Source organism: Galeopterus variegatus, unplaced genomic scaffold (genome assembly GCF_000696425.1).
Source record: "Galeopterus variegatus unplaced genomic scaffold, G_variegatus-3.0.2 Scaffold6955, whole genome shotgun sequence".
Classification (NCBI taxonomy): domain Eukaryota; kingdom Metazoa; phylum Chordata; class Mammalia; order Dermoptera; family Cynocephalidae; genus Galeopterus; species Galeopterus variegatus.
In genome coordinates, this window is record NW_007733066.1 from 1 (window position 1) to 27,059 (window position 27,059).

A 27,059-nucleotide genomic window follows, 5' to 3' on the forward strand; every position below is an offset into this window, starting at 1 on the left:
CTGAACTTCTCACATTTAACACAATGCCCTGCATATGGTGGGTTTTCTCCAGAAATATTTTTTCCCATCAAGTATTCATAATCCAGCAGGCATACACACACAGCTAATTATAATAAATGCTCTAAGAGATTAACACTAGATGCTACGGGAACAGAAAAAAGAAAGTGATTAATCCTGTCTGGAGCTTATGAGGCTAGGAACGAACAGAGATCGTATGTTGTCAAAGCATTAGGAGTCCTTGACATCCAGGGTAGGTGCTGCGTCTTGCTCTACATTTCACAGCTGGTTTGGGGGAACTGAATCTATCACCACATCAGGACTGAGACCAGCTCTGCTATAAACTTACACAGAATCCTTCTTAGTGAATTATCTCAGCTGGGACTCAAAAAAATCATAACAGGAATATTTTCCATTTTACAAATCATGAGATGCTAGATTCTGCACCAGTCACTTCAGAGTCTAGCACTTCTGATAATTATTGGGAAACTACATGATTCAGTTGACGTTATGCATGGCAAGACTTTCTGAGCAAAACAATGCTGGCACTGGGGTTAAAGGATATGTGAATGGCAAACAAGCCTTGGAAGTTAGAGATAGAGACCTCCTGAGAGACATAGAGACATCTCTCCTGGAGCCATGTGCTTACATTCTCAGGATAATGAACCTGGGGACCTTTGCCTTCCCAGAAAGAATTTATTTACTTTAGAAAGTTGAGGTTCTTTTCTCTCCTTCTCCAGGGTAAAGATGGGCAGCTGGCTCGGTGGCATTATATAAGATGTGAGATTCATGATTTCCAAGCTCCTCTCCTGTGTTACCAACCCCTATGTGTGCAGGGCACATCTGGCTCTCATCATGCCTTGCACCTGGGGGAATTGGGGCCCATGTGGGGAGATGATGCTAAACTTGCTATGTGAGTAAATAATTTGTCTCTTCTCTGATCCTGAAACCTCATTTATAGTAAGGCATAAATAGAGACAAAAACATCAAGTAATTATCTCTTGATGTTGTTCTTTTAAGTTTTGCTTTTTAAATTTTTCTCCTGTCATTTACGTATACATTTTAGTAGGTCTTTAAATATAGTCATTGCTTTACAAAGTGATTTTAAACATTCTTACAAGTCATGATGTTCTTTGAGTTTGTAGAGAATAATTGTAATTCTTCAATCATTAAGTGTATTTTCCACACCTATTATTAGGAATTAAAATTTTCACTTGAATTTTTAAAAGTTTCTTTGGCTGTATTATCTAAAAATTATTTACAAAATCTATACTCATTTTGCATCTTTGCACATTTGCCTTCAACCCCCTGTGCTGCCTTTTCTCAGTATCCTTTGCTGGTTCCTCTGTCTCACCTGACCTTTAAATGTTGAGTTTACTTTTCAAGCCTCTTCTTATTCTACCCACTCTCCCTGAATGTTTTCCATGATTTCAACTCTCAGTGATGATTCCCAAGTCCACATCTCCAGCCCAGGCTTCTCACCTTACAGCCCTGTTTTACATTCTTCTGTCTGGTTGACTTTTCCACTTGGGTATCTCACAGGTGCCTCAAACTCACAGACTGAAAATGGAATGTATGACCTTTTCCTCTTTGAACTCTTTTTTGATTTATGCCTTCTAATCTCAGTGAATGGCAGCAAACCACCCAATTCAGAATTTGTGGTTCATACTAAAATCTTCCCTCCTGAAATCCCAGAATCGAAACCCAGATCTTATATATGTTGCTTACTTTTCCTCTTCAGTACCCTGACCATCTTGAAACAGTTCCTCTATTTCTCAGATATGATTATAATAGCTTCCAATTGTTCTTCCTTCCTTGAACCTAATCTCCTCAACCATCTACCTTTTTCCTCCATAATGATCTTTAAAAGAGCCAAGCATACCATTTCACATATGGCTTAATATTCTTCAATGGCTGCGATGTCTTTGAGATGGCATTCTGATTGCCTTGGAATCTGTGTTCTGACTTCCTTTTGAGATTTACCTGCCACTGTAACCACTGAGGTACCTACTGCTCCAGCTCAAACCTTTAGTACTGGTAATTCCCCAGATTAGCTACACATTCTTACCAAAAGTGCCTTTTCATGAACACTGAGCCCTTTGTTTAGAATGAATTCAAATTCTAATTTTTTTGATTCTTCAGCTGTTATGTCTTCATCAAATTAAGTTACGTGCCTACCCTGTGTCAGGCACTAGCTGCAGAGTCCATAGTGATTGTCAAGGAAGATACGGTTCATATAGCAATATGGGCTTACGATATAGTGAAGACGACAAACATTAAACAATTTATGCTAAATGTTCCCTTGAGAAGTACTCTCTGACCGCAGACGGGTGGATGCAAAGATCCTGCTGACCAGAGCTGGTAGCTCGGTGCTATAGAATAATCCTTAGAAGAGGAGTTAACAGCTGTCCTAAACAACTATGGATCTTACAGAACCATCACTGCCTGTTTTCCGCTTTCTCTCAACTATTTGTTTTTCAGTCTATACCTACCAGAGCTTGTTTTTTCCCACCTTTTATTTCTATTCAGATTCCTTTCTAAGAGAACGACTTCTTTTGCAGACCTGTATCACAGAATATGTACCCTTGGATTCCTTGTCAGTTTTTCATGCAGGGATCTGTGTTTTAGGCATTTTTAGGTGCTGGGCTTCTTGTAGAGTTCTTTTAATGTGATAGGAGCTCAAAAGGCACTCTCGGGAGAAGAATCATTGACATCCTCCAAGGCATGGCAGTTAGAGAAGGCAGATTATTTTTAGAAATGTAAATAGCTTGATATAACTGGAACACAGAGGGTTTAGGAATAGTGAGATGAACATGAGAGGAAGTTGGAGCAAAGTCATGAAGACCCTAGCAGAAGTGTTAAGAGAGAAAGATGGGTTGAATCATAATATTGGATCATAAGTTCCTTGAATGTAGGAAAATATATTTTGGTTCATATTTATATCCTCTATAGTCTCAGACACATACTTATGAAAGTCAAGTAATCAATTGAAATGCGTAAAAATTAAATGATATAAAATTAAAGTATGTGTCATATGAGATTAAATAGAAACATATATTGGTATTAATGTGTGTTTTACAAGGTGAAAACCCTGCCTTTCTACTAATTTATTAGATAATTAAGTAGTAAAAGACAATAGGAATGCATATGATTTTCCACTCTAGTAGATAATTCTAGATTGAAACTAGGATTCAAATTTCTACAGATCTCTGCAACAGAACTAAAGACTATCTTAGAAAATCCCATACTTTGTGAAATAGACTATAGTTACATCACTCAAAAAATGGAGACAACCACATTTGCCACCTTTCTAGCTGATAATAAGAAGGATCAATAAGATATATAGTTAGAACTGTTTAGAAGAACGGTGCTATAAAAATTCATTATCACTATTGAATCAAATGTTCTTTTTCACAATATTTTGATTGTTGAAAATATTATTTAATTTATACAGTGGAACATGTATAGAAATTTAATCATTTCTGCCAAACAATTGGATATAAATATAAGAGACAAGTTTTACATACAGAAAAGGGCCTGGGTAATATTTAGGAATAAACCTGAATATTCATTCAGTCCTAATGAAGTCAAAGTAACATCTTGTAATTGCGCCCCAGGCATCAACAAGCTCCAGATTAACTAACACTTCATACATACTGAGAAGAGGAAATGATTGACAAACTTTTTTCTCTTGAGGATTAGGAGCAAATTAAAAAAAAAAAAAATCCACAGTCCATGAACTATAAAATGCTAATGAATTAAAGTATTTGAGGTAGCACCACAAAGCCTTGTACTTTCGAGCATTATAATGCTTTTGCATTGTATATAAAAGTTAAAAGTAACTAGTGAGTGCTTATATTAGTTTTATTCTATGGCATTAAATGTTTATTGATTTAATCTTCACAAACATTCTACGGGATTTGATTGTTATTATTGTTTTACATAAAATGAATTTGAGGTATAGATTAAATAACTTGCTCCAAATCACACAGGTAAGCAGTGGTGTAAGCAGTAATCATGTCAAGTGTGGATTCAAAGCCTGAACTCAACCATGGCCTTGGTTAGAGGGCCATTTCGTGTGTGTTTTTAAAAGATCCCTCCTACAAGTGGATAAACTGCAAAAAAAAGGTGAAAGCCATGAATTGAATTGTGTCCTGCCAAATTGATAGGCTGGAGCCTCCAATGTGATGGTATTTGATGATGGTACCTTTGAGAGGTAATTAGGTTTAGATGAAGTTATAAAGGTGGGGCCTTCTTGGTGAGAGACATCAGCAGGATTACTCACACTCTCTCTCCCTGCCATAAGAAAACACAAGGAGAAGGTGATTGTGTATACACCAGGAAGAAGAGTCCTCACCAGAAATAGACCATGCTGGCACCTTGAGTTCAGACTTCCAGCCTCCAGAATCAGAAGTAAATTTTTATTGCTTTAGCCACCTGGTCTATGGTATTTTATTGTGACAGCCTGACCTAATACAATAAAGCAATTAAACAATGGTGGCTCCTATGCCAGATCTATTCTAAAAGGTTCTCCCTCTGAACAGAACAATTACAAAAAGGTTTCCCTGTGCAGAATGACACAATTCTTTGGATCTCGTTCCATGACTTGGTCAAAAAAGACACATGACTGGATTTTGTTTCTTTTATGCACTGTCTTGTATGAGGTAGAACCTGTATAATCCCAGCAAAGGTCCCAGTTATAACCCTTTGGAAATCCTGCCTAAAGCACAACAGAAACTCACTATTTACTGTGGAGCAGAACTAGGATGCTCGCATCTATCTCATACTTCATAATTAATTAATCACCCAACTTCTGTATCTTACATCCTAAATGTTTCTCAAATCCAGTCTTCTATCAGCTTGCCCTGTGTCCATTGCTCTATTTCAGGCCCTCGTCATCACTTGAATCATTTGCTGCTTAAATATCATCAATGGATCCTCACCACTTATAGGGTAAAATTCAAATTCTATAGCAGAATGTAGAAAGTCCTTCTCATCCTCTTCCTGCCCTTGTTTTCAGAATCAACCCTCACAGATATTGAACTCTGCTTTGTATACTCCGACTTCTGCACATCGTGTCTTTCTTTTCTTTCTTGAATGCTCAGGCATGTTCATGAACAGATGTTTGCTCGCTCTGTCCTCTGTATATTTCCATGCCATTACAGTAAAGTTCAGTTCCTTCCTGGATCCTCCCTAGCCCCTGTTGTAGACCTTACCCCTTTGTAAGATCCTTATTTACATGCATTTCTCTTTTGTCCACCTGTGAGCTAAAGGCAGGCATCTTTGCATTCTCAGCAAACAGATCAAACGCTGGTTTCCTGGTGTGCCCCCAATAGATGATTATTGATTGAATTAGCTACTTGATCCACATATTAATTATTTGCCTTATTTATACCAGAGTTGGTGTGGGTTTTTTTGCACACAAATAATGTATCTTTTCCTAAAATTAGTAACTTACAAGTTATTAAAATTATCATGCAAAATTAAATCATAGAACAAAAATAAGGTCAGAAAAGATGAATCCCACAAGTCAGCATGACACCACAGACTCCCACAGTGAATGTTATTTTCATTATCATCATCACATTACAGATAATATAATTGAAGCCTACATTAAACAACTTGCCCCAAATCACACAGATGAGACATGATAAAGGCAAGTGTGAATCCAGAGCTCAAATTCTTTTTAAACTCAAAGTCAATGAAGAGACAAAATAAAGATATTACAAAAGGCAAGCTCACTAGATTCATATTATATGAAGGGGGGAGAGGTGGACAGGAGTAAAATAAAAGGAAGAAAAACTAACCAGAGATTAACAGGCATTTTTAATACATCCACTCATTTAATTCTCATACCAGCAGCATAAGGTAGATATTATTACTTTCCTCATTTTATAGATGAGACAGAGAGGTAAAGAAACAGGTCCAAGGTCACCCAACTAGTAAGTGACAGAGGAAAGAAGTGAGCTCAGGAAATGGGACACTAAAGCGCACACTGTGAAGCACACCCACGCGGCTCAAACACAAATCGTTCCAGTGAACATCTCATAATTTATATTTATATTCACAGCTGAATTCCTATGACCAGCGTATAAACTATATACCTCCTGAGAATTCACTGCTCCCCCCTCCCCCTCTCCGCACCCCTCCCTCTCCCCTCCCCCTTCCGCTCCTGGAGCGACCAGGTTTCATTCTGAACATAAAGTTTTCCTGTAGCATAAGGAACGATGTTTATATTATACTAGTGAAATAGATTTTGTACTTGTAGAATCTACAACTTTAAATTAAACTGAAATTCCATATCTAAATAATCAAAGCAAAAAGTCCACAAGTGTCCATGAGTCTATGTAAGCTGATCACTACGTACCAGAGTATTTATATATGAAAAAAACATACGCACTACATATAAATACTATATACCTGTAATGAACGCAAATATTATATATTTGTTTACATATTGCCTATGAGACATGTAGGAGAGCAGTTCCTTTTGGACTCAATCTCACTTCTTTCAGCTGTTGAATAGTATTAAACCACACAAGCTTTCCCAAGTGTCTTTCTAAGATCCACTGCAGCAGCATCACCTGGGAGTTTGGCAGAAATGCAAATTTTGGCCTTTCCCTAGTACTCCTAATTTAAAATATGGGGATGGAGAAAATAAATCTGTGTTTTAGCAAGCCCCCCTGGTGATTCTTATGTACCCGGAAGCTTGAGAAGAACTGCTATCGTCATATAATCCCACTATTTTATGACAGCGCAGGGCCACATAAAAACAAAACAAAACAAAAACCAAACACACATGCATATTACCTTTTAGTAGAGAGATGTCCAAAATGACTTTATAGATATATCTAAGGATCATTACAGAGGAAAGGGGGTTGGACAGCTATGGACTGAGAAACCGACTGTCCACCTCCTAAATAGATAAGTGATCTCCTCCTTAAGATAGTACCTCCTGCTGTCTTAATAAGCTCTTCAAGGTTATCAGCCTCAATGCATATAGATAAAATTACAAAATTATGTTTCCACTCTTAAAACATAGCTTGCTTTCTATAAAATTGATAGAAATTGCTTTTCCATAGTATTTTGGTGAGCATTGGCAGCATTTTAATTGAACAAATGCTGAAAACTATGACCTTTCCAACTTTAGGCAATTTTGATCCTATCATACCTGAATATTGTACAAACAGACTCAGGCCACTATTTTCAGAACTAGACCAAATGAGTAGGAGTTCACTTACACCTTAGTATTTTCTCATTCAAATCATCAAATTGCATGCATTAGTCATGTAACAGCCAATTAGACACTCTATGTTTTTTACCAATTCATTAATCATTTTCAATTTTTTTTTTTTTACGGTGAAAAGTAAAAAGGGAAAAGGAAAGGCAGGAAAAGGGAGAAGATAATCCTGTAATTTGAAAGAATTCCCTGAAGTGTAAAATAATCTCAATTGTAACTGCAGAACAAAAATGTTTTACATAAATTATGTGGTTGGGGATAAGATTGATGTTGTACAAAGTCTGGGGGAGTACTGGGTGTGTGACATTTCAGGCACTGTCAGGTTGAATGGGAGAAGGAGAAAGAAATTATATTCTGCTTTAATCATATCGAGCTATATTAATTTAAACTGAAATAATAATGTCAGTGCTTTGAAAGAGTAATATTTTGATCTGTCTATGAAATTTTATCTATTAGTTATAACTGATAAAAATAGATTTTGGTTGCCCAAATTTAAAGTGCTTGAGGTAGAGTTTCATTAGTAATAAAAAGGATTAGAAACCAGAGCAGCTATTGTAATTTTGAGGAATCATCATATTTAGATACAAGAAAACTGGATACTTTCTAGGTGTTTATTAAAACTTGTTTTGTGATTATATATTATGCCTAAAATACCTATGTATTTTATTCCTGTATATCTATCAATAAAATTATAAGCTGATGAATATTATAAACAAGACTCTAGGTAACTTTATTAATAAAATTAATAGCAATTGATGGTATGTCATTAATTATGAGAATTTATGGCTTACCAACAATATAAATAATAGTTACCTTAACAAATGCAACAATTTTTAAGGAGATTGTTGCTAAATATAAGGAGTTCATCACAAAATCCATTAGATTCCACCAATCATGGATGTAATCTTGAAGACCGCCATCCCACATTTGTTTAATTTCTCCCCATATAAAACCTGCAATTATAAAAAGATTCATTATGAGTATGATTTTCAATCAAATCACTAAAAAAAGATATACAATTTAACAATTATATATCTTGAAGCTGTAAAAGACCATATAGTTACACTAAATGCAATGTCTATTTTATAGGCAATAATATTGCATCCCAGCCATACTTTAAGACTTTCAGTACACTAAACTAATTCTAGAAGATGCTGTTAGAGCAGCTTCACTTTCTTTTATCCCTCTAATAAATTCATAAAAATGTTCAATTTTTGAATTAAACTGTAATTCACTTATAACTATGCATTTCTCTCACAGAAAATACAATAATATTTTCTTATAAATAAGCACCCTGATATAAATTTTTCTCCCAAGTCAATATTACTCAAATATTCATGAAAATCAGTGTATCTAGAAAACATATCTAACTTTAGACAGTAAGTCAGGGTACCTTGTTGTGCTTGTTTAAGCAGTTAGCACCTTCAGAGACCTGATTTCAGTCTTGGAGAAAGGAAGGCTACAACACTAATGATAACTCATTAAAAGGCCTTATGTCTAATCACATTTTTAAGTAAGAAATGCTTTATTTTCAAGTTCTATGGGGTACTTGTAGAATATTAGTACAGATCATTATTTTATTTTCATAATCTTATTAAAATTTTATAATACTAATTTTTACAGCCTAATGAGAAAGAGAAATATCCAAAGTATATCTGGAATCCAGAAATATTAAAAGGAAAAATATGATATTATAACTACATTAATACAAGCAAACAATGAGGCTCCTTTAAGCTAACAATAGTCTAGAGTATAAAATATATAATACAGATTTCAACATCTGCCAGGGCTGTAGAAAGTTGGAGAGAGTATTGCTCCGACACTAAAAGCAAGACAAAGTTAGATTTACTATAAAATCATAACTTTTCATGCATTCGTGAGCTAGATGAGAAACAAAGAGCTTATACTTCAAAGAACACCATGTTGTGAGCTCTTAGCTCACCTATGGCAGAGTACAGGGGAAAGAGACACTGACACCATGCAAGAGAGTGAGAAGAATTCAGAAAAACTTTCTAAACAAAATTCCAAAGGCTGAGTGTGAGCTACCATGAGAGAATAGAGCCCCTGGGAGCCACAGACACAGGGTGGGCTCCATCCACTTGCATGCTCTTCTCGCAGTCCCCATCCACTGCTGCAGAGAAAGATTACAGTGTGAGCCTGGAGGAACAAAGTGGCTGCTTCTGTGGGAAAGGTGCAAAGCCTTGCCTGGGTTATTCTTGCCTAAGTTGCAAAATACTTTAGATCTGTGAAAGAGGCAAGAAACCGTCGTGGGTCTTAGGTTTATATTAATAACATTAGAAGTTTCCTACCATTGGGGGAGGGGCAGGAAACTCTCTCCTGGACATGACCTGCAATGTTTGACTGCCATGAACAGGAGGGTATGGATCACTAAGAATGCTTCATCCCTAATGCCCAGACATAGGCCTGCGTAAGTCTGACCCCAGACCAGGAAAACGGAGTCTTTCTAGTTCCCATCACCGGACTAACAAACACCAGGTAACAAAAAGAAGCTGACAACCACTGGAGGAGGGGCAAGAGCAAGGATTGAGACATCCTTTGAAGCACAGGTGTACAGAGAAGGTCTAAAGCGGTGGGTGGAGCAGGAACACTGAGAATAACCCTCTTTCCCACCCTAGGCAGAAGTGTGTGGTGCTCTGAAACTGACTAGCAGCAACAAAACTTAAACTCAGCTTAACTCCAAACTCCGACGATAATGTTCTAGCAGAAGAGGCATGTACATTTGCAGGCATAAATACTATGCACTTTTAGCTGTTAGTCTGCATAGGGATAGTAAGTAACCCTGTAAAACACACACAAACACACACACACACACACACACCATAATGCATTATATTTAAATTGTCAGAAGCAAGATATTTTTTAAAAATTATGGTAGCAAAGAAAAAAAAAGACATTTTGCTTACAAAGTATGAAATATGACTGACAGAAAACTTCTGGTGGTCAAAACTATACATGACAGAAAATAATGGGGCAACACCTTAAAGTGCTAAAAGAAAAAAGTTAAAGTCAATCCAGAATTCTATATACAGCACAAATAGCTCTAAAAGGGAAGGTGATATAAAGACTTTTTTTCAGACTATCAAAATCTATGACAATTTATTACTATCAGACTCACCCTGCAAGAAATGCTAAAGGGATTTTTCTTTAGGCGGAAAGTATATGATACTAGACAGAAACTTAGATTTATAAAAAGAAATAAAAATCTGTCTCCAGAAATGATTAAAATAAAATAAATATAAAGGTTTTTATTACTTTGAATTTCTCTAACAGATAATGACTGTGTGACTAATGCTATTTTCTCCTAAGACATAGACTTTCAAACTCAAGAGGACACAGAGTAACCAGAGTTGTTCTATACTTATTTGAAAAATAAATTTATAGTTAACACCTCCCAACAACAACAAAAATTCAGGTCCGGTTGGCTTCACGGTGAGTTCTACCAAACATTGTAGGAAGAAACAATAGCAGTGCTAATAAAACTCTTACAAAAGTCCAAGAGGAAGGAACATTTATGAGACTAGTATTACTGCGATAAAAAAAGACATAAATATTACAGTCAAAGAAAACTACACACCAATAACCTTTATGGATATGCACAAAAATTCTCAACAAAATGTTAGTGAATTAAGTATAGTAATATATAAAAATGATGATAAATCATGACTGAGTGCTGTTTTTTTCCTGCAGTACAAGGTTGTTTCAACATTGAAGAATCAATCAATGCAATTTATCCCATCAATAAATTATTGAAAAAAATGGGATCATTTCAATAGATGCAGTATAAACATTTGACAAAATTTAACATCCATTCATGTCAAAACTTTCAGCAAAGTATAAAAAGAAAAAAAATTTCTTGACCTGGCAAAAAGCATTTATAAAAATCTATAGCTATCATATTTATTCTGTAAAGGACAAGAGAATTTAAGGGGCTTTGCAATTAATGAATGGGCATAACTGTGTTCCAATGAGATTATTTAGAAAAAGTGGCAAAAGACCTGATATGGCCTGCTGGGTCATGGTTTGCCAGACCCTGTGGTGATGGCAAACATTTGTCCACATGACAGCATGCATTTGTCCACATTTTGTATATTTGCACCCTAAAAAAAAAAATAGTGCTATAATATTATTTTTTCTACATAATTTTCTTTTCTCTATAATTCTTTTTCCTATAGCACAAATTATGCAATTGATGTTGATCAACTGATATATAGACACAAATAAAGAAAATAGTAAATATATTGTAATATACTGATTGTAGTAATGTATGCATTACTCTACTTTTGTTTTTACATTTTCTGAATATTTGAAAAACTTTATAATAAAATTTTGGAAGAAATGAAAGAGTAGTAGGCATGATTGTCTACCACTAATTAGTGAAAACTGGCAATGGCTATTTAAAATTTACACTAAAGTTTTCTTTTAAATTTTAAGCTACATTTAAATTTATAACCTGCCGGATTTCAGATGAATTGATTATAGTGAATATATACCACTGCTTTGTTCTGGAATTGGTGTTTACATCGTAGCCTCCCCTTTGAGGCTTTTTTCTTAACTAAATCTTGAGAGCTCAGATACAAGGATTGGATCAGAGCTTGTAGGATTGGAACATAATTGGGGAGGTGACAATATTCACCACCTCTATATTGAAGAAAGAAGAATTTCAAAACTGAATAAGATATAGATGCATGCCCTGGATTTTAGAACTGATGGGCAACTTACAATTTATCTTATCCAATGAAGAAAAATGCTTGGCACACATGGAAACATTCCACTTTCCCATACACATCGTGCTTTTTCCTACTAACCTGGCTACCATCTCAGAATTTAGCAGACAACCACAACCTACACAAGAGAATTAAGGGCCAAATAGGCAGTGTAACTAATGCTATGCTACTGGTTATTGGAGAAACCAGGACTGAATCTGAATCTCCTAAACGCAGTGCATTTACACACCATTTTCTTATTCTTGAGATTCCACAATGTAGCTTATTTGTTTTGTCTTGCTTGAAACTTTGCCAACTCCTAGAGATGAGAAGTGTGCATGCAATTGTTAATTGAATGAATGCATTTCAAGTTCATTTTCAGCAGAAGGCACACTGATAAGACCTGGACTATGTCAGGTGAGTGAAGTCCCGGGCTCAACTCAACTAGCAACCATCTTTGTAATCTTAAGGAAGTAGTCTAATCTCTCTAGCTTTGTTATCTCACTTCAAAAAAGAAAGGTTTGGATTACACAGCTTCCAAAAAGTGTGATTCTACCCCTATTGTATAAATTGCCAGGCATTGCTTCTTCCTGTTCAGATGATCAAAATTTTACTAAAATGAGTCATCACAATAGCTGTCATAAGAAATTAAAAAATTGCCCTGTACAAGACGGCACAGACGTTCTGGTCTGCCCCAAATAGCAAAAATTGGAAGTGTGGTATTAAAAATATAGAAAGACAGCTTCTGGTCCAATGTAAGGAAGAATGTCAATTAGAGTTGCTATAAAATCAGTATGGATTATCCTGTGAGGTAGAGATTCCAACATAGTAGTGCCTGGAATGTCTGCCTTTCTTTTCTCCAGAAAAATTCTAGCAATGAGTAGAAACCTGGTCTATGTAATCTCTAAAGTTCATTCTACCTCAATAAATCTGTGATTCCATTGCTTTCAAATTCTTACGTATTATAAAATAAAATACATTTTAAAGTACCTGCTAACTAACAAGAGTATTTATATTTTTTTTTTATCACTTACAGATAAATTGAATTATCTCTACACAAGTACCTGCTTCTACTAAACTGGAAAGCCAAATGTAACTACTAACAGTCACCAAAATAAGTACCTTCAAATATTTTGTGGGTAATAAGAGGAAGAAAGACACTAGATAGAGCTAGTTGCTTCAGAAGACAGAACAAGGGCCATTGGGAAGGAGTTATAAAGAAGCAGTTCTCAAGAAGTTCAGACAAGACAAAATTTTAATTTGAGAATTCCATAATGTCTGAACAGACTCTGTTCTTATTAAATAGGTTCAAGGAGATGACACTTCAATTGGAAGTTGATTAGTTTTTTTTTTTTTTGCTGCTGGCCGGTACTGGGAACTGAACCCTTGGCCTTAGAGTTACAAGGCTGCGCTCTAAGCAACTGAGCTACCCAGCCAGCTCACGACTGGAAGTTTAGACTAGATGATCTCCAAGTTTTCTGATAAGACTGACAACAAAACTCCACAATTATGATTTATTAACGTTCCTCTGGAGTTCAAGGAGAAGACATTAAATCTGACTTTCTTACTTGCTCAAAATCTTACTTCATTTCCGACCTTTGAAAGTAACAATTGTAGGGCCGGCCCGGTGGCGCACTGGAGAGTGCGCCACTTGGGAGCACGGCGGCGCTCCCACCAAGGGTTCGGATCCCATGTGGAGACTGGTTCCCGCTCACTGGCTGAGCGTGGTGCAGGTGCAACACCGAGGGTTGCGATCCCGTTGCTGGTCCCCGGTATGGGCGCGACACCGAGGGTTGCGATCCCATTACCGGTCAGTAAAAAAGACAAAAAGGAAAAAAAAAAAAGAAGAAAGTAACAATTGTATGGGAAAAGCAGAGATTCTGATGCAACTGAGAACTCATGCCATCATTTTTTAAAAACTTGAGCTGTAGATGAGACCAATCAATGCTTGTTGGGTGATGGGTTGGGATCTTTTTTTCAAAGCACCAGACTGGGACAGCACTTGATATAGCCCTAATCACCACATACCTGTTTGATGGCTGTTCATTTCTATTTGTTATGAGCGTGTGAGTGAAATGCCATTTTCATCTATTCTGGCAACATTCACTGAATTTTGAAGAAACATGCTTTTAGAGTAACTAGAGGGTGCTATCAACTAACTGAAAAATGCATTCACAGAGTAAACTATTCAGGGTAACTAAAAAGCCTGAAGAGAACAAAGCTTGAGGGAGCTTCTGTCCCAAAACGTTTGTCCTGTTCCCACAATGAAAACATATCAAAAGTGCTCTTTGCTGTTTATAAATAGATGACATGATTTCTCAGAATCGTGGTGGAGTCCTAATGAGAAGCATTGATGTCAAGATTGTGGGGACCAACGAAGGAAAGATCATAGTGCAAATGACTCAGAGAACTTCCTTTTAAAAATATTTGTGGATGCCTGGAAGTTTTTGCTATTTTTTCCTACCTTTCCCATAACAGTTTTCACTCAGGGCTACTTGAGAGTTCTAGTATATCCTGCCCCATGACGCTGTCTTGAGGATAAGGTGGAATGGACAGTCCTCAGATGCCACTTTTAATAGCCTTGATTTCATGCAAGAAATGAAACGAAACTCTGCAAACAGATCTCTGGTCTTACCCTTTCTCACTGTTGTTTACAAATAATAAACAACAACCCCAAACAAAGAGCAAGGCCACTTTTTTACCTATGGCAACCTCCAGGGGCTTTATTTAAGCCCAAAAGCTGTCGAGAATCTGACCTTGCGAGTCTCTTTATAAAACACCAAGTTCCACGCTGCAGCACCAAATCATGAAGATCAAAAGAACACCAAGAATTCCTTCCTGCTGGAGTCTTTTTTTTTTTGAATCAGGGAATGAAAAAGTAGTCTCCAGTCAAAATTCTGCTTCTGTTCAAAGAGAAATCTAAGGGAGTTAGTTCCCTCAGCTGAGACTCACGTTATGGGGCACATGTAGGAGGCAGTCAGTGCAGAGGTGGCTCTGTTGTTGCAGCATTATACTTAAAACCCAACGATGAAGTCAAGGGCCCCAATTATCCACTTTCTAAAGAGAGCTCACAGAAATTTACAGCCAAACCTTTCCTTCTAGGGATTGCTAAGAGGCATCGGCCCATACCTATCACCACCCCCCCTCCCTCTCAGTCCATGGTCTATACAGTGAGAGCACTGGGAAGATGGATGGCAGGAGACCATGAGGTCAGGACGGTGCAGTTTCTGTGCTAAGAGGGAATATGGGAGGGAGAGACGAGGGTGATTACTCAACAGTACTGCTACCTCCCTAGGTCAAGTGAGGGAACAAGGAGAAACTGGTATCTCAGTCTCTCCTGGGGCATCTGCTAGGGCAATTGGCTTGCTTCTTTCTCCCAGGGTCTAGCTTGTCAGGGAAAATAGAAAAACAGTGGAGCCTGACAGTTGGGCAGCCTGTGGCAGCCTGACCTCCTACCATTTGACGTGGCAAGCTTCTGCGACACTGTTGTGGACCGAGTGCATATTACAGGAAAAGGCTGGGGCTGGGGGTAAGCCATTTTGCCAGTACTCAAGAGGAACTCATGAGGATCATAGGACTCCAATAAGGACTGGCTGGTGGTTACAGGAGTTGAGGGACTAGAAGGCATCAGGCAGAGTTGAATCTCTGATTCAGAGAACTCTGCAGTGTGGAGGCACAACAGGACTCTTTAAAGAACACCATGAACCCCTCAGAAAACTTGGCATGTCAGTCACAGCCAGAGATGCAGGACTGTCAGTCAAGAAAGAGCAGGGATCAGGGCACCAGTTAAGTAGTGAAAATGTTTAACTTCTGTCATTTCTCTTCCTAAAGCAATAGGAACTGGGAGAACATAAAGAGTTTGTGTCCCTTCCTCCATTCCAGGGTTGGAGTTGAAGGATGAGCAAAAGATGACAATTCAAGGTCCTTTAAGCCATGTGTCAGGCCTTCGTTGGGAAGAGATGATCTTAAACTGATTATAAGATTTGAGTTTTAAATTGAAATGGGTCTACTTTTTAATAACTCAAAATTTTGGAAAATTGGTGATATCTAATAGTGACATCATCAGGGACACAGAAAGCATGTTTGATATAGGGCAGCTAGGGAGAGTGATTGGAAGACATGAAACCATTTCATGCTTAGATTCCAATGAGCTGAGACACCTAAATAAAACCATTTCGGAAGGATGAAATCTGAATGAAATCTGACTTTCAGAATTGTCTCCCAATCTTGAAAATTTAAATACTTCTGGAATTTCTGAATCTTTCAACTAAGGTGATAATTTAACAATCTGAATTTTTCGTAAGAATCCACAGTGATTATGATTTTTAGACCATACTTCAAGAAAAAACTGACTTAACAGGACAGTGAATGGTTAAATATTCTTAGTTTTTAGAAGACATCTAAAAACTCTTAAACTGCTATGGTTTTGATACCATTATTTTAATATTTAGGGGAAAAAAGTAGAAATATATAATTAAGGAAGTACACATTTTCAAAGTTTACCAAGAAAGGATGCCAGGTGAGTTTTAGATTAAGAGTAGAATGTTGAACTTTAGAATCCTGGATCATCTGATAGCTTATAACCTAAATGTAGTTACTTAAAAATCACGTGAGAAGTTTCTATCCATGCAGTATTATTCTTTTCATAGGATTTCTGTTTAACTCAGAATTTTTTATAAAAATTAAGTCATAGAATACTTATGCAGATGAGAAAATAATGCGTAAATATTTCTCCAAGTCTTTGCTCAAGTCACCTGTTCAAAGCTAGTTGCTCAAAATATATTTTTGAATAAGTGAATATTAATTTTTCACTATGAAAATTACCACTTTCCACCTAATATAAACTTCTGAATATTTTAAAAACTAATATGTACAAAGGAAATGTATTTGTCTCTTTAACTTTTCCTGAACACACCCTACACACACACGTACACACACAAGTACATATACCAATAAAAGATTACAAAATTAATAATGTTTTTGGAAGCAAGGAAATTGATTTTATGTCTTAGCAGCTAATACATGGAAACCAAAAAGGAAACATCTCAAGGTCATATCAAAGGATTTTATTTTTTCTGTCTCGGAATAGATTTTTTTCTTGTATTATTAAAGAGCCACATTTAATGTGTTTCAAATTGGAAACGAAGGGAGTCGTGGTGACCGTAGTCGTGATGTGCGGTTGGTGGTCGTGATAAGTTTGGTGTGTTGGCAAACACAATATTCAGTAGTAAATTGTATCAAATAGGCATCTTATAGAGCATTATGCCTTTAATGAATCATAAACACAGTCCCCTTGTGTTCAAACTGTGTAAAGGTCTAAGCTGGCGAACAGAGGCAGAAAAACCTAAGAATTGAGACTTAGGTTCCTGGGCCATTTTGGCTTCCTTTAGTTCTACCCCTCCCACTTCTGGGGCGTGTCTCACAGAGGAAAAAGGCTCTAGCTCTGGAGTTACCCAGATTGGAGTCTGAATGTGGTATCTACCACTCCTCTCTGTGAAATGAAATATTAATATCATTTATTATGGTTAAATGGAATAGAGTTCCTGTGAAGTTCAAACTAGAACAATGCATTCAAATCATTGAATACAGTGTCTGACTCCTTAGTTTCTACTGTTATTACTACTGTCACTACCACTACAACCACTATTATTCTGAACTAACGGAAACTAATTTAAGCATTCCCCCCTCTAGTCTTTTTCCTTGACCTTCCTACTTTGGTACCTACTCCTCTTTTCCTGTCTCTTCCTCTTCTCCCTGAAACTATCTGAACCATGTTGCAAACATCCTGTGAAGGCCTATAGATTCAATATTGGTGTATCTGATTGGTATTGTTTTGTCATGTCCTAAAAGAGTTAACTTTCTCTCCAAAATAAAGAAGTCATTTACTTAGCATTGATAAGTGAGCACACAACAATTTAAATCTTCATAAGTGTTGTATTGTTTGAGATTTTACTGTGTTAGTGTTTATAACTCCATAAAGGTGACCTTAAAGTATTGTCTCCACAGATAAACAGAAAAATGAAGACTATATGTCATACTGCAGTGACTATCTGGTTTCCTTGAAAATTAAAACATCCCTTTTAAATTAATAAATGAATGTTCTGTAGCTATGTTTGGGCATCTGAATGTGTCTGCAGCTAGTTTGCTGAAATTATTTTAGCGCCATGCCAAGAGAGGGAGTGGGGAAAAGCTGTAGGCTCGTTTCTTATAATTGCAAGAATGTCTTTTAGGGCTGTTTGTTTTGGGGGGATGAATAATTCAGAGGTGAGGTTGAAAGTATGAGTATGTGAAGCTGTATGATCATAATGACTATTAGACAAGAGATTAAGAAATGGTCACAATAAGGGAAGAATTTACTGATACATAGGAGTGCCTGTCTCTATGAACTCTATGAACTTTTACGTAGATACAAATGCGATCATTTTTCATTTTACATCTTCAATTTGGCAGTCCTTATTGAAATTTTTAGACTTGTTAATATCAACTTTATAAAATATAAAAATATAAAATAAATCATGGAAATGAGGGGCCAATTTTGTTAAAGTTGCTAAATAAGTATGTGTTAGAGGCGAGATGTATAATCTGGATGCGATGAGCAATTCTTAGTTTATGCCTATGAATTCAATACGAGCTATTTTTAACGGAGCTTAGATCTCTTCCTATGATGCATCTTTTCCTCAGTTCACCCTTCCCATCATCATGCTCTGTGTGCACAGATTTCCATACTGTTTAATTGTGCATATTCTGAGGCACACAAGTAATGCCAAGTCACTTCAGCAGCCACTTTGTTTTCTCACGGGGAACAAAGTCTTTCCTGCTTTAGTAATATGAAAGCCTTCATTCAAGTTCTACTTTTATGAAAAATGCCATCAATTTCATAAGTTTTTTGCTAAGCTGATTACATAAGTCTACATCTGGAAATTGTAAATATATGTATACTTTTTGCACAGGAAGATAAGCTGTGACCCAAATTTGGTTGTTACAACTGAATTATAATGGATTCTAAGGAAAAATGCAAACTGGGTTTTGGGAAGGTCTGAAGAGTAGCATCCAAAGTTTTTTGGTTTTGTTTTTGTTTTTTTTTGTGTTTTACTGCATATTATTTCCAGAAACAAATGACATCTATTTGAGATAAAACTGCTGCTATAATTTAGATTAATTTGCATAATATACATTATATGTATAACATGCTTTATTTAGTTTGCATGTAAATTGTTTGTAAAAAGGAATTTCTCATAGGAATATTCTATTAATTTCATACCCCTAGTGCTGTATATTAAAAATCAATCCCCAAATAATTTAAGAGCCTCAGAGCCATGGCACAGCAGAACACAGAAGTACCCGGGTCCCTGATCTTCTGGCCAGGGCTCCTGCTAATCCATCATTCAGTCTTTCCTGTGACACTTCTTCTCTAGGCTCTTCAAAAGTATAGCTCTATTATCAAGCCCATATTAATATTTGATTAAACCGTTGTTTTACTTTTTACTCTAGCTTTAATGGGTAATCTGACAGTCTGAGAAGTATACTGGTACCTATCTGTCTAGAATCTATTTATCGATTGAAAGAATTCTAACTGAATTATCCATGATGAATTTTCCCCATTGGTTAGAACTGCATGTCTAGATGACCAAAATCATAAGTTTGAATCCTGTGTGAAGCTTTTGGATTTCTTTACGTATATGTTAAAGTTGATCCTGACAGCAAACATCTGCAAGATCTCTTGAGGCTGTTTGGTTGGAGAAAAGAAGGGTTGATAACTTTCACTACAAGCAAGTCTAAAGTGACAATGATTCAAAAAGCTTTGCAGGATGATGAGTTACAACTTATGAATGGTACCACTGCGGAGTGATAAAAGTGCCATTATGTACTGTTTTCTAAAATATAAAACTCAATAGATTTCAATTTTAATAGTCAACAAAATGTTGAACTTCAACAGAAAAGATACCGAAAATAACATGGAAACATTATTGTGCCTTGTATTAAATCACAAGATATCTGGATCTGTAAGGCTAAATACCATTCTTATTGATGAAGCATAGCAAAGTGTATAAAGTAACAGAAATTCCCAAGCAAAACCATACTTCTTAAGAAGAAGAAGGGATTTGAAAGGATAGACTTTAAAATTAGGGAGGATTTCTTGCAAGAAAAAGTGAAAATTTGTGATATAAATATATAGAACAGATAGAGCAAAAGTCTTTTTGTTAGGATAAACAAAATGAGAGGTATACAAGTGAGCACTTCTCTCAAGGTATCACAGTCTTGAAAATCTAAGTCAAGGGCCGGCCCATGGCTCACTTGGGAGAGTGTGGTGCTGATAACACCAAGGCCAGGGGTTTGGATCCCTATATAGGTATGGCCGGTTCGCTCACTTGGGAGAGCGTGGTGCTGACATCACCAAGTCAAGGGTTAGGATCCCCTTACCGGTCATCTTTAAAAAAAAAAAAAAAAAGAAAATCTAAGTCAGGTCAAGAGGACTTGAGAAAGACCCATGAACAGAGTTCCAATCTACCATTGTAAAAATTAACATAGTGAGGGACACGCTTATGAGCCATATCCTTTTCCGTAAGTCATTCAATCTTGTTGTTAGAAATGTAGAACCTTACAATGAATGAACTATGAAATGTCCTGTTAATGAACTGTGGTCACTTACTTTATCAGATAGCAAGGACTGGGTAAGAAAACATACAAGATTCATTAATGAAGGCATCAAAGACCATGCTGTTTTGCCCACATCAAACTTTCAGTAAAAGGTTAAAGCATTTCTACCCTGATGTCTTTGGCCACCCTCCACCCCCAAAAAAGACCAATTTTCTCTACCCTAATAATGGTAGCTCAGCAGGCAGGATAATAGGGCTCAGTGGAACTTTAGATAGTCATCCACTCTAAATTTTTCATTTTATAGATGAAGACATGTCACCCATAATTCTACAGTATCTTAGCAGTAGAACCCGAGTGCATGTATTCAAGTCCAGTGCTTTTTCCACAATAGCCCAATAACACGGAGCACACCCCTTATAATCACGGATCTAGTGAGGCACTTAGAACTCAGTCTTAGAGACGAGGCACTCACAATTCACCAGACTTGATGAACAATATACCTGTTTTGACAGATCTATTTGAAATACAAACACTCTTTCTCCTCCTGACCTATTATTTAAGCAAGATGATCATTTACATGCATTCTTTTTTATCCTAGGAAATATCTTTTCATCCTAAAAATTCCCAGATAAATTAACTCCATGTAATCAGGATATCTTGAGAAAATGTTGCCTTTAGCAGATATTTCTCTGCTGGAATTATAGTTATCAAAATTAAATCTATACCTTATTTCACCATGTCATTTGGGTTTAGCTTCTTATGGCCAACTTTCAAGAAATATTCTAAGTTTTACACATTGGAGGCAGCCAATATTTTAATCGTACAAGTTACTTAAAGTTTGGGGATTCTGTTTGTTTATCTTATTTATCCTGGCATTATATCTCATATCTATTTGTTTATTATGTATTTCCTCCAGTAAAATTTAAGCTTCATATGGGCAGGGGCTTTTTTGTTTGTTTTTGTTGTTTTTTACTTTTATATCACATTATAACCCTGCACTGCCCTTGCTGCACAGAAAGTATTTGATGCATTTTCATTGATTGCATAAAGGGAAGACTATAGAAATCCTATATCTGCTTATGCTGCATTGTATCTATAGTATTTTTCAAAATAAAGTGTTCTACATTTCCTGTGGGACATCAGGAGTTTTAGACATTCATTGTAAGTTGTTCAAAATTGGAAACTTAACTCCCTAACTCTTCTGTTAAGAATTGTCCTGACGAATTTTTTTATAAATAAAACTCTCAAAACGAACATATTCCTCATGTAAGACATTAAATTTAAGTGAAGACAGACAGTTAATTTTAACCTTAATGTAGACTGCAATGTCATAATTATTCTATTCAAAAGGACACATGGATTATCTAAAACTTCCTTCTAATTTAAGCAAGGTCACCCTTCATGCACCTCAGATTAGTTAGAAACTACACTTAAGAAGGTGTTCTTTTAAATTTTTTAATAACATGTAAAACATATCAAATCTTGTCCCTATGAAATTTTTTATTGCTGCTACTTAGAGTATTTATAATTTTTAAAATTGAAAAGTGGATCTATCTTGGGTCAGACAATCATTTTTTCCCTGACTTGCCCTCATTTTATAGTCTCTCCAGCAGTATTATAGTTAATCCAAACTGGTCTTCTGAGATTGTGAATCATAAAATTTGTCACATATTTTCTAATTACTAAATGATGAGATGGATATGATACCAGAGAGGTTCAAAATGATGAGCTAAATTGAGAAAATGTGATTTCTCAGCAAACCACAACAGGATGGAGGAAGGAATAATTAAAATGTAAATTTTAACCATGGTTACAATAACAAGAAGAAAGGAAAACAAGGCTTTCAGGAACTACTTAAAGGTTTTCTACCTTAGAATGATCTGCTGCAAGTCCAAAACAGTTTTCTTTTTATGATAAGAGCAGAGAGATATTGGAAGATGCTCTATTATTTCATTTCTTATTATTCTGACATACCACAGAATTTCAAAGATAAACATAAATGGATTGACTTTTAAAAATGGTTGTGGTTACTTTCTGTATAGAATCACTAATTCTTTGAGTGATTTGTACTTGTCTGTTAGGAGACATATCTATTAAGAGAATTAGAATGATTACCCATGGCTAATGAGACACATTAAAAAAAGTTTTAAAAGACAAACAAGCAATCCTGGGGAACAAATGAACAAACCCAGGGAATCATTTGTGGGCAAGAAAGTCATTAAAATCTGGAATTCTAAAACTTAAGTTACATTTCATAGCCTGCATTTGGGAGCAGGTCTACCACAGATTACAAAATATTTATTTAGCTTTGACGATTAGGTGTTAGAGCTACAATGGTCAGAACCTATTTTAAACATTCCCGTGTCCCAAGCATTAATGAATATTATTTTCTGAGCAGCAAAATTCCATGGCAGTAACACGTTTTTATTATATTTTCTATAGTAACACATTTACCCAGGACCCACGGTAATATCATCCACTCGACGATGGTTGGTGGTGGACCTTGCCTGTTCAAGTCTGACCTGTCGATGTGCTGAGAGGCAAGCAGCAGCAGGAACAAAAAAGTCAAATAGGAGGCTGTGTGGCAGATAAACTTGATAAATGGCTTTCTGATGAACAGTCCAAGTGGGCTTTTGGGAGCTATCAGGTAGCACACAGAGAAGACAGGGAAAAGAAGTCCTATTATGAAACATGTCACCATCTTCACTGCCCAGTGTCTTCTCCTCCAGCCCGGGAACTCATCATACCAGCGGGACGCAAGCAGCTGTTGACAATTGGGCTGGGCAACGAACTAAAAGGAAGGAAAGGAAATGAAAAATGTCAGTGACACATGTAATAGCTTCACTTCATCAATAAGAACACAGCAGTCTTTAAAGACAGAGGTTCTCTTTCAAATAAGTATGTATTTAAACAAAGTGCTTTAAGTTATTCTATGAATGAAGTCCACTTATTGAACACTTTTTATATCCAAGACGCAGTGTTATGTGCTTAATGAGACACAACCAAAGTCAAAATACTATGGCAGTTCTTGAAGAGTGAAAATAGAATTGGGAAATAAGAACATGCTTAGGATATGTGATAAGTTAAACAAAGCAGTTTACAAAAATACACCTATTTACCTACATATATACAATCGTGATATACAGAAAGCATGTAATTAAAATGTTAATGTAGCTATCTCTTGGTTTAGTGGTTTTTTCTAGTTTATATTACATTTGATTTTAATTTTTATACTTGTATGAACTTTGAACATTATCTGTAATAAACATTTACTGCTTTCCCCAACAGAAAAAGTAAATATGCTTTTAATTGGGTCAAAGTAATAAGAAAAACATACATGAAAGAATATTATGATCACCAGAAGATAAATCATCATAGCTGAATTTGGTAGAAACACTGCTTAGGTAAAATCAGTTACCATATACAAAACATTACACAAACATGACATCATTTTATCCTGACAACATGCTTGAGATGTAACATAGATATTACTCACTCTATTTTAAGGATGAGGACAGAAGGGGTTATAAGAGGTCACTAGATTGATCCAAGGTTGCATATCTGGTAAATAATGAGATATCTGAATATCTTGTCCATGATTTTCTTTTTTTTTTCTTTTCACACTACTTTTCTCATTGGGACTAACAGCTAAGCATTATATGAATTAAAAGGAAGTTTTCTCTTTCAGATGCAATAGTCCAGGAATGCTTTCAATGGGCATATTTGGGTAAGTAGAGAGAAGGAGGCAACCCAATGCAAGATGCGGTGAAAGATCAATGACATACTCTGAAGAGAAAATGTGCAGTGGGTTTAAAAGATGAACTATGAGGATTCTTGATTAAAACAGAAATTTAAGTCCATTGCAAAAGATTTCAGAAAGTTCCGCTGGCATCATAAAAAAGTTTAACACTATAAGCAAACGTAACACATCATTATTTAGGACACTCCACCACACCCCACATTTCTCATTTTTCTTTTTCTGTTTTTAGCCATGTGGCTCTCCTTTAGGCAAGAATTTGCCCTTTCTCTTTTTGGATGGTAAACAAGTAAACAATCCCTGGGTAAACAGAGAGGATGCCCTGTTTGGGGATGAAAGAAGAGATGGGTTGACTGATTAAAAGAACAATTCCATTGTTGAGGTGTTTAACCATGTGGATTGGGTCGATAATGTTTTCTTATGCAACTATATTTCTTCATCTTGTCTTGCATGCCTACTCAGCAAAGTACATAGCAGGCAAGGAAATATGTAATAAATTGAATTAAGCTTATAATAATGGGTTAAGCAAATATAGATGAAACAAAATAAAACAGCATTTCCTCAAGGCCGGGGTAATGAGGGCTCTCTTCATCAATCTCCAAGCTGCACGTATAAAGTTAAATTTTATAATCCAAAGAATTACTTCTCTTAACATGCCACTTGCCTATTATCCTGGTCAAAGCCAGGTATTTGAAAGTCAAAATAGAGTTCTTCCTGATATATCTGTAGAGTACCGGCAAAGAGTGATATAGATCATTAACAAACTCTGTTCCTTTTAAGAGTTTTATCTATTTTTTCCCACACAATCCTTCCCATCAGCATTTCCTAAACAAATCATAGTCTACCATTTTCTTTCTATTTTTTCATTCCCCATGGAATAACAGATTTTTAATAGTATTAGAATTTAGCATAGTTTAAAAATCTTAATAGAAAGGAGTTAAAGATGTCTATGGAAGATGCAGGATATAACAAGCAGTTTCTATAATGTCACTAGTCCTTATAAATTGAAGAAGCACCGTATGAACCTAAGTCCTAAGTAAAACATTTCATGCATGCAGAGAACGTAAAAGAAAGGTATATACTTTGTTTAACATGGTCTAGGAGAGGTTTAGGACTCATGAACTGTGTCCTTCCCAGCCAACACCTCATTAGAGAATAGGGCATCCCAAGGTAATCAACAAATAATTTTATTGGAAGCATTTAAGATTTGTTTGGATAAATATTTCCGCTGACTGACACCTGCACACAGACTGTTAAATAACCTACAGGAAGCAAATCATTTAATCCTCATGGAACACCTGCCATCCTGCCATTGTCAAGTACTAGGTTAACTATGATTTTTACTTATGCTTTTTCTTAAAAGTATATATTTTTAATTATTAAAAAGTACACACCTGTGCTTAGTAAATAAACAGTGTACACAATTTTATATAAAACATAGACATAGTGAGGTTTCTGTAGAGGTAAAAAATGGAGAGAGAGGACTCTAACAACAGGAGTGAGTGTGTATAGCCAACAAGTTCCCCAAAACGTGGACATTATTTGGCCACAAATTTGCTCTAATCATAGCATTGAAATAACCCCAAAATATTCCTAAGAATCACTATAAATTTAAATATTCTCACAACGAATTAACACTCCCTTCCTACCATGCCTACTCTTGACTTGTCTACACCAGCATTCCCTAAATCGCATCCCATTAATTAATAGATATGCCATGAAAAAATGGGTTTGGTAGTTAAATCAGTTACCAATTTAAAGATTATAAGAGTTAAACTTTTATATCACAGGATTTTTCAGTCTTTAATTGCTAAAGTAGATTAAATCACTTCAATTATCTTGTGCATTCTCCTTCCTTCCTTTCTTCCTTCCATTTTGTCTTTCCTAATTGCTTCCTTCTTTGAACTTTGTTCCTTCTTTGTCCCCTACCTCTCTCTTTATCTTCTTCTCTCTCTTTTTCTTCCTCCCTCCCTCCCTCCCTCCTTTCCTCCCCTTCTGTCTTCTTTTTCTGTCTATCAGTTCACTTGGGTTATTTGGAGGAATGGTCAGCTTTACTTCAACCCTCTCTGTAGGACACCCTCAGAGAGGGGCCACCTGTCTCTGACAGTGGCCACCGGTCCAGTCCAGCAAAGCCCTCTCCAGCCCTGGCCACCACATTGCCTGCAACACGCTGGGAGCCCACAGCTCCCGCCTGCTCTGCGCCATCTTTCCACTGCACAGTGAGTCACAAGAACTACCGTCTTCTGCATCATTCCAGGACTAGGGGGCAGGGCGTGGGGTTTCTTTTTGGGTACACTGTATAATAGTTCTTTCTTTCCCTACAGTTGCTGGCCAATTCTACCGCAACTCCTGTCATCACATTCAAATTCACATTAAAACATTAAAAACATTCAAATTCACATTTGTGCCATGCATTTCTAAATGATGTTGTGAAGAAAATGTTAAAAACTTCCTATCCTTTTCTCTCAATAACCTTTAAAAAATTTCAAAAACCTGATCTCATGATTATTTATAGAATCACTGCATTATGGGTTTCCAAATATTAAAGACACTGTGAAAATTATTTAATCCAATCTTATTTTTTACAAATAAAGAAAGTAATATCTGGTTTCAATGACCTAAAAATACCTACTCAAATACTAAAGCCCACAAACATTAGGGCAACAAAGAAAAATGATAAAGAGAAAGAGGTTACTACTACATAGGGAGGATTTAAAATATTAATTGGATGCAAATAAAGTAA

The 27,059-nt window shown here is 36.1% G+C and overlaps 1 protein-coding gene across 1 annotated transcript in view; it reads right to left on the minus strand.

The window, feature by feature from the left end:
• Window positions 1-8,028: 8,028 nt before the first annotated feature.
• LOC103606912 (short transient receptor potential channel 4-like) overlaps window positions 8,029-27,059 on the minus strand; it is a gene marked incomplete at its 3' end in the record, with an annotated part of 90,885 nt that continues 71,854 nt past the window's right edge. Inside the window, exons 4-5 of the mRNA XM_008591470.1 lie at window positions 23,014-23,350; window positions 8,029-8,190 (exon numbers count right to left, since the gene is read on the minus strand). Coding sequence (XP_008589692.1) covers window positions 8,029-8,190; window positions 23,014-23,350 — 499 coding nt within the window. The remainder of the gene's footprint in view (window positions 8,191-23,013; window positions 23,351-27,059) is intronic.